This window comes from Palaemon carinicauda, chromosome 38 (genome assembly GCF_036898095.1).
Source record: "Palaemon carinicauda isolate YSFRI2023 chromosome 38, ASM3689809v2, whole genome shotgun sequence".
Lineage (NCBI taxonomy): Eukaryota > Metazoa > Arthropoda > Malacostraca > Decapoda > Palaemonidae > Palaemon > Palaemon carinicauda.
Window position 1 is genome coordinate 70,416,464 of NC_090762.1, and position 14,732 is coordinate 70,431,195.

A 14,732-nucleotide genomic window follows, 5' to 3' on the forward strand; every position below is an offset into this window, starting at 1 on the left:
CGACGCCTGCCTCGAGCGCCCTCTACACATCCTTCTACAATAAAAGGCTTGGAAAGGAAAGGGTCGGGGAAGAAACAGGGAAGGGTTTCACCGGGCGTCACAGGTATCTCCCCAGAAATAGATTTTTCCTTCGTCAAAATCCCTTTTCTGGGTCGACCTGTGACGGCCGGTGAAAATGTACCAGAGAATGCCTTCCAAGCCCACAAGCAACAGGTTAAATAAAAAACGTAAGTATAGCTGGGGATTACTATATTAAGGCACGTAAAGTGATAGACATAATCATCAAATCTCATCAAAATTAAGGTAAGTAAAATTATCGGAAACTGGAGGTAAAGTATAATAAGTAATTAATTTCCCCAGACAAAATAAGAATTCCTTAAAAACTAACATCGCCATGTAGGCACAGGAATGTATATAACTCCAGAATATCAAAATAAAACAATCAAAATCAAAGGTAGCAATGGAATCAAAATTGGCAGAATGCAAAACATAATAACATGGGTACAAAGACATGACAAACTGTACCATACCCTAGGATACCAATAATTATATACAATCCAAAATTTAAGAGCTACCAGCATGAATAAGTCAACCTGACATAAAATAAAAGTGGGCTAATCCACCGACATAACACATCAATGAGGCAAAAAACACCGACCAAGGTGAGAGGCAACGTGGTGGGAGTGGCAGGGGTGAGGGAGAAGGTTGAGAGGAGGACGAAAAAGGAGAAAAGAAGAAATTAATCGGGGGAGACGACACTCCCAGCTGCAACAGTAGGGAACTTAAGGGCCTGCAAGTTCTTCAAATAGTGGCGTTTGAAAACCATCGGGGATTTCCAACCCGTGTACTTCTTAAGGTCATCAAAATCCATATTCTGAAAATAATTGATGGAGGTGGCTACTGCCCGGATATCATGTGCATGTGGAAAAGAATCCGGGTTAGCCTGCTTGATAAAATAAAGGATTTGCTGTCTGATGCCTTGGATGGAAATAGTACCCCCTTGTTCCCTAACAAACAAGGGTCCAGATGAGCGTGACGCAGTCCTCGCTAAAAAGGCTCGTAGTGTAGCGACCGGACACAAAGAAGCATCTTGGGGAAGAGGAATAATTTTCCAAGGGGACCACCTATTTTGTGGGTCCTCATTTTTGGCTAGGAAAGCTCCATCTGGGGAGAGAAGAACCTCTCCTGACGGAAGGAAATCTAGGTTTTCCAGATTACGGGAGAGAGCTGCCAATTCTGAAATTCTAGCACCTGAGGCCATGGCCATAAAAAATAAGGTCTTCCTAAGGAGCGATATGTAAGAACAGGATTCGTTATCAGTGTCAGACGCGAGCTTGAGGACGTCGTTCAGAAACCACGAGACCTTTTGTGGACGAACAGAAGGTCGGAGCCTAGCACAGGCTTTTGGAATGGATGAGAAATAAGAATCTGCGAGGTCAATATTGAACCCCACGTAGAAGATCTTTTTCAAAGCTGATTCAATTGTGGTTATAGTGCTAGCTGTGAGGCCCTTGTCAAAAAGGGACCTAAAGAACGAAATGGCCAGGTTTGAGGTCATTCGAGATTCATTTGAATTTTTAAGAAATTCCGCTAGCTTCTTAACTGCTGAATCATACTGTCTAATCGTAGAGTCTCTCTTGTCTGATTCAATAAAGAGGACATTTTCCGGGTCAATAGCTGCATCCTTATGGGCTGCAAATTTCATGAAATCCACAAAGCTAGGGTTTGCACTATCCTTGAGGAATCTGACACAGTCCGTGTTTGGACCACTTGGGTCAGCTTGGGGAATGGGATCCGGAAGGGACGAAGTTTCAACTCTAGGAGGAGAGGAAACCAGCTGCTTTTTGGCCACTGAGGTGCTACCAAAGCCACCTTTCCGTGAAAGGAGCGTAGCTTGGGTAAAACTTTCATCAGAAGATTCACCGGAGGGAACAGGTAAATCCTCCTCCAACTGTTCCAATCCAGGGTTAGTGCGTCCATAGCGCAAGCCTGAGGGTCCAGGTTCGGGGCCACGTAACAGGGAAGTTTGTGGTTGAGTTGTGTCGCGAACAAGTCTACCTGGAGACCTGGAACCAGTCTGGAGATCCACCGGAAGGAATTTTCGTCCAGGGACCATTCCGATTCTCGTGGTTTTGTCCTGGATAGTGAGTCCGCTATCACGTTCTGGACTCCTGCGAGGTGAGTGGCAGACAGGAACCAGTTCTTTTCGTTTGCCAAGGTAAAGATGGTGACCAGGACTTGATTGAGATTGAGAGATTTCGATCCGCCTCTGTTGATGCAGTGAACTACCGCTGTGCTGTCGGAGACTATCCTGATGTGGGTGGAGCGTGGAGGGGATGGCCGTTTTAAGGTCAGTAACACTGCCATGGCCTCCAAGACGTTGATGTGGAACTGTTGCATCGCAGGGGACCAAGAGCCCTGAAACATCTGGTGTCGATAATAGCCCCCCAACCACTGCGAGACGCGTCTGTGTGAATCGTCACACGTGGAGGGGGGAATTACAGAGGAACCGATTTGGAGAGGGTCTCCTGTTTCGACCATGGTCGGAGGCGACGAACTAAGACTGAGGGGATCTTCGATATTTTGTCCCGTAATCGGGTTGTAGCTCTCTTTCTCCAAACTCGGTTGATGTCTTTGAGTTTGGCCTTCAATAAGAGGTCTGTTACTGAAGCGAATTGGAGGAGGCCTAGCACTCTTTCTAAGGCCCTTCTTGAAATATGTTCGTTCTTGAGAAGTGTCTTGTCTTCGAAGCTATCTCTTTGACCTTTTTGGGAGGAAGAGACAGTTCGTGACTTTCGAGGTCCCATCGGATGCCTAACCATTCGAATTTGCTTGCTGGTTGAAGGCGGGATTTCTGTAAGTTTACTTGGAAACCCACCTTGTGCAGAAACCAAACCACTTTGGTTGTAGCCATGTGGTAGTCCTGAATCGTCCGTGCCCAGATGAGCCAGTCGTCCAAATAAGCGATCACCATGATCCCCTGGCTCCTGAGCTGTTCTAGAATCGTCTCCCCTAGTTTTGTGAATATCCTGGGAGCGATATTAAGACCGAACGGCATCACTTTGAACGCGTAAGATTTCCTGCCCAGGCGGAAGCCGAGGTAATGAGAGAAGTTTCTTGCTACTGGGATGTGATAATAGGCGTCTGTAAGATCGATAGAGGTGGTGACGGCCCCACGGGGAAGTAAAGTCCGTACCTGAGAGATAGTCAGCATGCGGAACCTGTCGCAAAGAATGTAAGAATTCAGTTTGGACAGGTCCAGGACCACTCTTAACGCCGATGAATTCTTTTTGGGCACCGTGAACAGACGGCCTTTAAATTTCAGGGACCGTACCCTCTTTATTGCTTTCTTCTTCAGGAGGTCCTTGGTGTATTCCTTGAGGATGGGAGTGGGCTTCTGGAAGGACACTATGGGAGGTGGCAAACCTAGTGCCCATTTCCAGCCCAGGCCTTTTGATACTATACTGTGGGCCCAAGGACTGAAGGTCCATTGGTCCCAAAACTGGAACAGTCTCCGCCCTACCGGAGTTGTTTCATTGCGTGGGGCTGAACTTAGCCCCACGACCCCCTCGGGAACTCTTAGCTTTAGGTCCGCCTCGTTGGCGGGACTGACCTCTTCCCCTGGCGCCGCCTCGAGGGTATCCTCGAAAGGAACCCGAGGTCTCGTACGCCTGATTGAAGGCGGGGGAGGTCATCCAAGAAGTAGCTGCAGTTGGTTGGGAACCTTGAGGAGCCGGAAAGAAGACAATCTGTTGAGGAGGGGCTTTAGACGTAGAAGGAGTTGAAGAATGATGGCTCGTGGAATGATGAAGGTGACCTCTACCTGTTTTATAGGGAACATACGACCTCTGCTTTTTCTTTGAGAAGGGTTGACGGGGCAAGTTCTCAAACTTACGTTTATTCGAAAGGCCCCACCTAACCTGAAGGTTCTGATTAGCCCTTGCTGCGTCTTGGAGAACCTTATCAACTTCTTCCTGAGGGAACAGGGTTTTACCCCAACAGGAAGAGGTAATGAGCCTGTTGGGCTCATGCCGAATAGAGGCTTCAGTGAGAACATGCTTCCGATAATTAGTTCTCGCCGTCCAGAAGTCATGTAGGTCCAACTGGAATGACTGCAGGAGGTTCTTCGCCTGCACCCGGAAGAGAGGTTCATCACTATATAAGGAGGCAATGAGCTCTGAGGAAACTACAGAGTTAAGAGTTCTTGCCAGCCGGTTTCTCGATTTGAATTCCACTTTCAATAAGTGGTCCGTTATCTTAGGGAGTCTCTCCGAGAAGAGAGAGGAAGCGCAGTCTGGGTCTAACTTACCCACCGTGAACGTAGAGGAAGCCTCGTTCCAGAGCGCCGAGGTGCCAGGGACGAGGAGAGAGGTGGGATCTGTTTCTTTAAGGGACGGCATGGGAATGCCATCCTTAACTGACTGAATAGTTAATTCCGTGATTTTATCAGTAAGCGGGGAAGGGATGGACGGAGGAGTGATAAAGATGGTATACGCTCCTTTGGGGGGGGGGGGGTTGTTTGGAATTACGGCAACCCCATTCAGCCAGAGTACGGGCCCAGACAGCTTGGGCCTGCTCCTTTGGGAATATAACCGTCTCCTTCGGGACCTTGTCCATCCGCACTAAGGCATGTTCACGTAAGCAAACAAAGCCATTGAAGGGGAACTGGAGACCTGGAGGGAAGAACTCGAGATCCTCGAGAGGGCGGGTCCCTAACCCTTCAAGTGTAAGCGTGCCATCCAAATAAGGGGCATGCAATGCGCACCTCCAAGGGTTATTTTTATCGAAGGGTGGGGAGGGGTGTGTGAAAGCATTGGGACGTCAGGGGCTGAGGAAGGTCCTGGTATCGGAGAAATGGATTGAGGCGAAGCTGGAATATTAGTTTTAGGTTTACTTTTACGAATAGGTTTCACCTTGGGACGAACCGAGATGGAACCTTCCCAAGGAGAAGCCTGAGGTTTGTCAAAGCCGTGGAAAGAAGAGGAAGAGGAAGGGGTAGGAGAAAGAAAGGTTTCTGCCAAATCCACACCACTCACCTGCTCATCCATTGGTTCAGTGGGAATGTCCAGGGATGAGATGTCTCCGGAGAGCAGGTGTTCCTCTTCTACCGGAAGGGCAGCTCTGATACTCTCGATGATGGGGGCAGCTTGTTCTGGAGGCACTGCAGCCGAGGAGGAACCAGGGAATAACCGGGAAGCCATGTCCAAATCAAGGAGGTAGGGGCAACCAGGTGGGGCATTCCGTCCGAAACCAGACACCCAGGAGCGGAGGCTGGTTTTGGCCGCCCGGAGTGAATCCTCGTCAGCCTGAAAAAAGAGGGGTAACTTAGAACGGCAGACGGGAAAGTATGAGAAAGTATCAGGACAAAACACAGGATACATTGAATCACTATGTGAAAGCAATAAAAAATACCAACGACCAATATATAAAGCGGAGCCTTAAAACTAGCATGCAGAAAACATCGCTCACTTACCTCATCATTGAGGAGAATGGAGGAAAGCTCGTAGCAGAGCGCACATGCTTCTGGGAACCAGATTATGTAAGGGGCCTGGCCATCCTCCCGGACAAAAGAGATCGCGCATTGGGCATGCAACCGGCAGACGTCATGGCCTACCTGATCGAGAAAGGTAGCGGAACAGCCCTTGGCAGCACAGCGTACTTTCTGTAATAAAAAAAGGTCGATAAGTATAAAGTTTCCCAGAAGCTTTACTAAGTATATAAAGGTAAAGACAGGGAAGCTTAAAGTTGATGTGAATTATCGAGGTCGTGTACTAAAAGGAGCCGGAGCTCCGCCGTAATTACTACAAAAATAAAATAAATCATGATAGAACTGATACAGAATATGAATATGGAGGAGCCGAAGCTCTGGAGTAATTACTTTTTAACAATTATGGCTTATGTAATGGGAAAGCCGGAGGGCGATGGAAGCCCGGCGGCTATGAGGGGCGGGGGGGGGGGGGGGTGTTTGGTATTAGATCCTTATCCCAATGAAGGGATACGTTAACAGGATGTAGTAATAAATCTCCACAGCATTCCGGGAGGACGCGCCGGAGAGTAAAAAACAAGAGAAGATACTGTACATCAGATTCGTGGGAATGGAAGGCCGAAGCCGGAGTCAAGTTGCGGAAAGCCAACGAGGGGAGGATTCCCTGTCGAAGGGGCGCAAAAGGTAATAGGTAATAAGCGTTCCCAGTTAGGGTGAAACTCACGGCGGAGTATGAATAATGTTCCGACCCAACTCCCAGGCCAGAGCGAGGAGAGAGTGGAACTAAGGGGGTGGGGGGCGGGGACATAAGGCAGCGCAAGGCAGGCCGATACCTAAAGCGACTCTAACACGACACGGATCTAACACCAACTATAAGCCAAGAAAGATCGTCGTAACCTTAAAACAATCACGTCTATAACGTAGTCATCCCTTAAGTGAGACAGAGAGAACGGGCTCCCGAGTCTATAATAAAGAAAACGGGAATCCCATTCTCTTGGACTCGTCAGTTACGACGGTCAATCTAACAAGCACGAACCTCAAAAATAAAGCACATCTGTCCGAAAATAACAATAAAAGACTAACAAAGAATAGCGAAAGGGGAATACAGTCAAAAAATTATAATAATAAAAGTTCTACTGAATCGGCGGTACTAAACTGTAATGAAACCCCGAACGCTATTTTCGTTAATAGAAACGGACTTGTAAATGACTAATAAGTACCACACATAAAGATAAACGGTTCAAACAGAGGCATGGAGCCTACAATCTTAAAATAAGATTAAAATAAAATTACTTAAGATTAATGAACCTAACAAATAACAGTACCAAAAGGGCAACGAAAAGCAAATAGAAAACGCACTGAGCGTACACAATAAAAATGGCCACGTGGACCACGGAAGGCACAGGGGCGAACGTATTAAAAAACACTTCCTATTACTTAACACTACTTGCCCGGTACTATAAAAACTGTCAAAACAATCTATGGTACTTAACATTGGTGCAGGAGTAAGGAGAGCTTCAGCCATGATGAAGAAATCCACAAAAACTCAGCGAAAAGCGAGACACAAAATAAAGCAACCGTCGTAGTACAAGTCCAACAGAAGGATGAGTAGAGGGCGCTCGAGGCAGGTGTCGCTGAGTGGATCAGGTGAGTTAGGTAGGTGCCGTTAGGGCGGCTCCCCCTTTTGAGGAAGGATTGATCTAAATGGAAGATGACCTGTGAATAGTGGTTTTCACACGCCCTTTCTTTATACACGACGCCCTTAGGGTGCTCGCGCGAGGGTAGTAACCTCTGCATTCCATGCTTTAACTTTCTCTGGTATATTTGGAAGTATTTATATCGGAAAAGAGATAAGAAGGACCCTTTTCACCGGGCGTCACAGGTCGACCCAGAAATACCTAATTGTGAATTGTCTTTGTCTACACAGTACAGTATATTACATGTATTTGTTTAAATAAATATACTGATAATAATCTTGGTGACATGCCAGAGATAATTGTTAATCAAGATTTCAAATACACAATCTTGAGTTAAGAATTGTAGAAATTAATGCCCTTGAATAAAATTTGTGAATTTTTATTCGTTGGCTTTAATTTGGCTTTCTAAATAATTTGACAATAGAGTACAATGATTGATAAGCTATATGCCTAATTTATAATTGTTCATTTTCAAGTATAGCTATAGATTTTTATCTTCGAGAATATATTTATATTTCTAATTTTCATCTATTTACAGAAGATAGTGTATACCAGGATGAAGTGGAATGTGCATCTGAGATGCCAGAATACGAAGTTGAACGTCTTGACAACGGTAAATACCAGACATCTGTGCCAGTGGCAAGGTGAATTTCAACACATTTCAGTACATTTCTGAAGTTTCAAGTTTTAATTGAGCTATGTGTAATTTCATGGGAGTAAGATTTCAATAATGTTTGTGAAAAGTTGCAACTTCACAATTTCCTGAGAATAGTCTTAATTTGAGTAATTAGAAGTATAACTTTAAAGCTTTACACATTTTGTTTTAATTTCAAAGTAAAATTTGCTTTAAGGAGAGTAAAAGCTCTTGCAGTTGTTTAATGATTTATCATATTGTGACATTGTTCATGCACTAATCTGATGCTCTTCCTTGATATTGAACTTTAATCAAAAGGCATTAAGAACACAGATGGTAAAAATGGGTTTCGACAAAAGGGAAACCTATTTGTTCCTATATGTAATACAAACCTTCAACCTTTATTAGGAGTATGACTTCAGTGAAGCTTGAATGGTCATTAAGCTTTTAACAAGGTAAACTACAGCTTGCTGCCTAGTGACAGGTAGCTCTCATCCCCTTCAACATACAATGCTTCCGTCACCTTGGATTCTGGCCATGGTGATGTACTGACATACTCCTCAAAGCATTCAACAGACATCGGAGCCGCCGGGCTCTTAACTACAAGATCTGTTGACACTGACACAGTTTTGATTAATATCCTCCCTCCGGGAGCCCTATTCATTACAGACATTAGTTTCAGATCATAATTGGCGTTCTCTATTTATGTATTTTAAGGATGTATCTTAAGTTACTTTAAGTTTACTTTAAGTTACTTTTTTTGGGCTCAAGCCATGGCGTCCTGATGGAAGGATCCTTTTTGGTAGCTTCCTTGGGTAATCACTACTAGGATTTTCCCAGAGAATTAAACCACAGGTTATCACAGAATTCTAACTTCTGGAGCGAGTATCCTAAAGGTTTCCCCTTAAGACATCGTGTAACAACAGGGGACACGCATGTATAGACGTGCCACATAGCTATCTGCACCCCATATAGAGTTAACGCTTCAATATGGCGGACAGGGAGTGGCTGGGAGCTGAGCCGCAGCCGATCTAGATGTGGCGATATCGGTACTCGCGATGTAAACAGACGGACGCCATTGCTTTTGATGACGTTACGTCCGTCCTCATTCCTTTGCTAGTAGCTCGCTCGATTGGACGTATTTTTCCCTTTGTGCGACTTTATCTACTTGCATCCTCGCTATGTCTCAACCGTCAGCTTCACCTTCTTCTGGAAAGTTGAGTACAAAGGTTAAAGTATTGTTTAAATAAGCTCTGGCCTTAAAGTAAATCTTACTTTTCGAGATATTTGCATAATTGTGGCAGAGCTTTGCCAGACCGGTCAGCACCATTTTATGACGCTGCTGTTGCTTGCATGCCTTATTTAGTTAGCCGCAACAGCCTTACCGGTATATAAATTACTAATCAGCGCTATTAGTTATTTAGTCTTCATAGCTAGGAACTTTATATCGTGTTTTTGACGCATTAATTAGGGTCTTCGCTGACCCCATACCAGTAGGCTTTGATTAGCCCCTAGGCCAGTGAGCCTATACCAGTGTTAATGCATGATATTCCAGTGATCCTAGTGTTAGTTATGAAGATTTTGGCATTATTTTACAATACCATTGACAGTGATGCAAGTGTTTTTTCGCCTTCAGGGACCATATAGGGGGTAGGTTATCTTGAGTGCCTTGCTAACCTAACCTTATGATAGGACCCCTATATGCTCTCTTCATCCCTAGCCCTAGGGCTTCCCTCTGGTAATCTTATATCCTATTACATGTGATAGGACAAGACTCCTCAGAGTACTGTATCGCCTCCCCACCTAAGGGAATAACCCCTCCCTTAGTGTTGCGGACCTTAAAGGTAGGATCACCTCCTTTAAGCTGAATCGGTCCTGGACCTTTTCCTTGCGATACGTCTTCTCCCTTCCTTGATTAGGGTCTAACGACCCTAATCCAGGTTAGGTTGGGAGGGCTGGTTTATGTACCTTGCTGAAATATACGCGTGCACCGTTTTTCAGTTGGTCCACCTACTATAGGTTAGGGTGAGCATCTCCCTTCCTAGGTGGCCGCTCTGGTACATAACCCATCCTTTCTTATAAGAAGACCCTTTCCCCCCCCCAACCTATCTCTTGCCTAGCCTAACCTACCAGTAGGTTAGGCTTCTTTTGTCCCCTGTCCTACACTCCACCCTAGGCTGGAGTGCTGGACCCCGTGGTGCTCCCAGTGTTGTCCGCTCTGATACATAGTCCCTCCATAGTGCTATGGAGTCAGTTATCATTTGGTCGACACGAAGAGTCTCCACCCCTTCTTTGGGTACACCCTGTCCTCTCTTGGACTGCCTTAGCCCCGGCCATTGCGGTTCCTGCTTAGGATGATAGATTCACCTCTATCATGGTGGTACCTTTTCCAGAGGTGTCTTGACTAGGCTAGTACAGCCTTGCCATCCCACCTCCATCTTTGGTGCTTGTCCCTTGCCGCCTCTACCCCGGCTTTACCGCCACTACGGGTGACTTCCTTATCCTTGCCGCCTTTCCCCGAGTACCGGGGGATCGCCGCCGGCCGCCGGCTTACCGCCGTGGCCTCTCCATTCCCTCATAGCCTAGGCACACTGCCGACCCCTCCCGGAGTGCCGGCACTAGCTGCCGGCCCCCGGCCCCGGCTATGCTCCTTTATCCTTACCCCTGTCACCCTCCGACTGCCTCCGGCTGCCGGAACCGCCGCTCCTTGCCGGCGGCCGCCGCTACCGGCTGCCGCCACCCTGGCTTCTTTTGACCATAGAATGATCATTCTTGAATGCCAGAAACTCTGCTCGAGCGGCTTCCGGCGTGCCGGGGGTATGCCGGACCAGTCCGGAGGCGGCAAGATGCCTTGCACCCCTTCTCTCAGCTATCTTTACTAGCGATAGCTCCTAAAAACCGCACCTAGACGGCTTGTTAACGCAGACAAATTGGTACGGAATCGTACATTTTGTTCAGTTTTCACTCTGTCTTCTTGCGTGTTTCATCTTTCCAGCACGCTACGTGTAATTGGCACGTCTGGTTGCCGGAACCTTACTAGGATCTCATGATCCCCAGACTTTCTTGATAAGATTTCAAGCCTAGTCTATATGGTAATTCTAATGGAATTCCCATTTTCAAGACACCTTCCATGGAGGCCTACGGCCACCTGGGACTGTCTGATGCTACGGCAACCAGCCGGGCGGGTTACACGAGGCATGCGTCTGTCTCCTTTCACCCACCCTTCTGTGCATCACAATTAACTTATGTTAATATTAACTTGTTAATAATTAACTTTATATACGAGCCATATTATGACTCTACAATACTCATCGTCTCTTTCTTTTACAGGAGGAGTACGTCAAGTGTGACCACGACTTCTGCGCGGTCCGTCGGCCACACTTTTATGGACACACGGCGTGTAGGACACACGCCCCTTGTGCTCACAAGAGAGGGGATCTCAAGTACTGGGGCCCCACCACCTGTTCGGTCTGCCAAGAATGCCTACAGAAAGCATTCTATGACCCTCCCTCAGCGGAGATTCGGGACACTGCTCGGGACAACCTACGCAAGTGGGTACGTGGCTTTCAAAAGAACGCCACTGGACCATACCTAGCCACAGAAGAAATGAGGTCTTTGCTGTTCCCAAAGGCCTCACCAGACTCAGTGGTCCCAGTTGAACAGATCCCCGTCGTCCAGATCACAGTGGAACCTGATACTGTCATGGCTCAGTCCATGAGTGATTGTCACCTGGATTCAGAACATGATGAACACATGTCAGAGATCTCGGAGGACACCGAGAAAACCCTTATGGCCCAGGGTGAAGGGGAGGATGATGAAGAAGAGGACCGGGTAGTATATACCGAGTCCGATAAGGAGGATGCCCCTCCCTCCATCCCCCCTCCTACTCCTACACCGACGGAAGTGTCTCTCCCGTCTACGTCCTCCACCACGACTCCTCTACCTACGGCACAGGATATGATTCGGCTCATTGAATCCGTGATGGAGCAGAAGCTCCAAGAAACTCACAAGATCATTCGGTCGATGGGAGGTTCCAAGGAATCTCGCAAAATCTCCATCAAGGACCTCCCCGCATGCTCGAGCGACAATCTGTGGCGGTTCGCCGAGCATATGGTCATCGCTGATGACAAGATCTTCGTCAGCGATAAGATCGGTTCCATACCCCTGGAAGAAGTGGAGTTCTTCCCCCGCTTTGAGGCGTATCCGGACTGTTACGTCCGTCTACGTTCAGAACCATCCTCAAAGGAAGAGACCGAACCGAAGGAGAAAATAGTGTTCGATCTCTCGAAGGCCCAGGCTATGCTTGCCAAAGCGCTTAAGAGCAGAGGCTTTACCTGCTCTGGACTTCCGGCTCTGAGCAAGAAGTACCCCACCTACGTTGCGCCCGATGAAGTGATGCTACCCTTCACGGAAAAGGCCTTCGCTGCCTGCCTTAAGGCTGTAGAGGAAGGGAAATCCTGCCCTGCATTGGAGGAATGCAGACCTTTCTCCGCAGCCACCCCGCCCGACACCAAACACTGGAAGGATGTGCAACACACCTTCGTGGTGGGCAAACTAGATCCTGACGTTGCTGGACGTCAGTTTAATGAGGACCTCCCCAAGCTAAACGAACACCTCCTTCGTAGGGAACAGGAAACGAAGGAGAGGCTGGCAGCATCTCTCACTCTCCAGGTCCAGATGGACGTAATGGCTGGTGACACCAGAGTCCCTGACCATTACATGGTCCTTGCCAAATCTCACATGGCAACCTTAGTCAAGGATCTGTACCATTTCATGCGAGCTCGTAGAGCCTGCAGAGAATTCGTGTTCTCCAGTGCAACTGTCAGACACGAACCCCGGAAACTGATTGCCTCCAACATCTGGGGCAAGTACCTCTTCCCGTCTGATCTAGTGAAAGAGATCACAGACAAGGCCGCATCTGAGAACAGGAACCTTCTCAACAAATGGGGCATGTCTAGGAAGAGAAAGCCCTCTCAGGATGACGGTCCTCAGCCTAAGAGGAAGCAGTCGAAGCATAGACCCCAGCAACGTCAGCACAGACGCCAGTTTCCGGCACCCGCTACTCCCCAAGTGGTCGCTCAGCCGCCACAGACCTTTCAGTTGGTCCCACAGCCGGTTTTGCCCTCATCACCGGCCTTCAACCCCACCTTCGAGCAGCACTCCACTACCTTTCGTCCCAAGGGTAGAAGCTCAGGCAGGGGTTCCGGCAGAGATTCCTCTCGCCGGCCCTCCAGAGGCAGAGGAGGACAGGGAGCTAGCGGCCGAGGCAGCAAGTCCTCGGGACCACAGAAGCAATGAAGTGCTTCCGGTGGGAGGAAGACTCCGCCACTTCCAGGATCGCTGGACCTTCGACTCCTGGGCACACAGCATCATCAAGAAAGGTCTGGGCTGGAGCTGGGCCCAACCACCCCCAACCTTCCAGCAATTCTTCCAACCTTCAACCCCCCTCTTGGAAGAATATGTGCTAGACCTCTTGAACAAGAAGGTGATAAGAAGGGTGAAGTCCACAAGGTTCCAAGGGAGACTGTTTTGTGTTCCCAAGAAAGACTCAGACAGACTCAGAGTCATTCTGGACTTATCCCCCCTCAACGTATTCATATCGAACGACAAGTTCAAGATGCTGACTCTCCAACAGATCAGAACCCTCCTGCCTCGAGGGTCTTTCACGGTCTCGATAGACCTGGCGGACGCATACTGGCACATACCAATGAACCATCACGCTTCCTCCTACCTAGGATTCCGACTCCAACGGAAAAGCTATGCCTTCCGGGCCATGCCCTTCGGACTCAACGTGGCCCCTCGGATATTCACAAAGCTAGCGGACGCAGTAGTACAACAGCTCCGCATCCGAAACGTCCAGGTGATGGCCTACCTCGACGACTGGCTAGTGTGGGCGCCCTCGCCCGAGGATTGTATAGAATCCTGCAGAAAAGTTACCCAGTTTCTCGAACACCTGGGATTCCAGATAAACGCGAAAAAGTCTCGCCTATCTCCAGCTCAGAAGTTCCAATGGCTAGGCATCCACTGGAATCTTCAGTCACACCGCCTTTCCATTCCAGCAAAGAAAAGGAAGGAAATAGCAGGGTCCGTCAAGCGACTGTTAAAATCCAAACGGATCTCGAGACGCCAGCAGGAACAAGTTCTAGGCTCTCTACAGTTCGCCTCGATCACAAACCCAGTGCTTCGTGCACAGCTAAAGGATGCAGCGGGAGTCTGGAGACGTTCCGCATCCGTCGCTCGAAGAGACCTCAAGAGACGGCTCCCAAGCAGACTTCGACTTCTTCTAAAGCCGTGGTCAGAAGCGAGGGCCCTAAAAAGGTCCCTTCCTCTCCAACACCCACCTCCATCTCTCAACATCCATACGGACGCTTCATTGGAGGGTTGGGGAGGTCACTCCCACCAACAACAGGCTCAAGGCACTTGGTCTCCCCTATTCAAGACGTTTCACATCAACATCTTGGAGGCCATGGCGGTTCTTCTGACGTTGAAGAAACTCTCCCCGCCCCCGTCGGTACACATTCGCCTGACCCTGGACAGCTCTGTGGTAGTGCGTTGTCTCAATCGCCAGGGCTCAAGATCGCCCAAGATAAATCAGGTGCTCCTGACAATCTTCCGTCTGGCAGAAAGGAAGAAATGGCACCTGTCTGCAGTTCACCTACAAGGATTCCGCAACGTGACAGCGGATGCTCTATCTCGGACAAACCCGATAGAGTCGGAATGGTCTCTAGACGCAAGATCATTCTCCTTCATCTCTCACAGAGTCCCAGAACTCCAGATCGACCTCTTCGCAACGAGCGACAACCATCAACTTCCTCGATATGTAGCCCCGTACGAGGACCCCAAAGCGGAAGCGGTGGACGCCATGACCTTGGATTGGAACAGATGGGCCAAGATTTACCTGTTCCCTCCCACCAAT

General features: G+C 48.3%; 1 protein-coding gene across 1 annotated transcript in view; it reads left to right on the forward strand.

Annotated features, from left to right (window-relative positions):
• Positions 1 to 14,732, forward strand: part of LOC137630238 (activating signal cointegrator 1 complex subunit 1-like) — a 207,586-nt gene that overhangs the window by 79,102 nt on the left and 113,752 nt on the right. Inside the window, exon 2 of the mRNA XM_068361698.1 lies at positions 7,721 to 7,826. Within this exon, the coding sequence (XP_068217799.1) occupies positions 7,721 to 7,826 (106 nt within the window). The remainder of the gene's footprint in view (positions 1 to 7,720; positions 7,827 to 14,732) is intronic.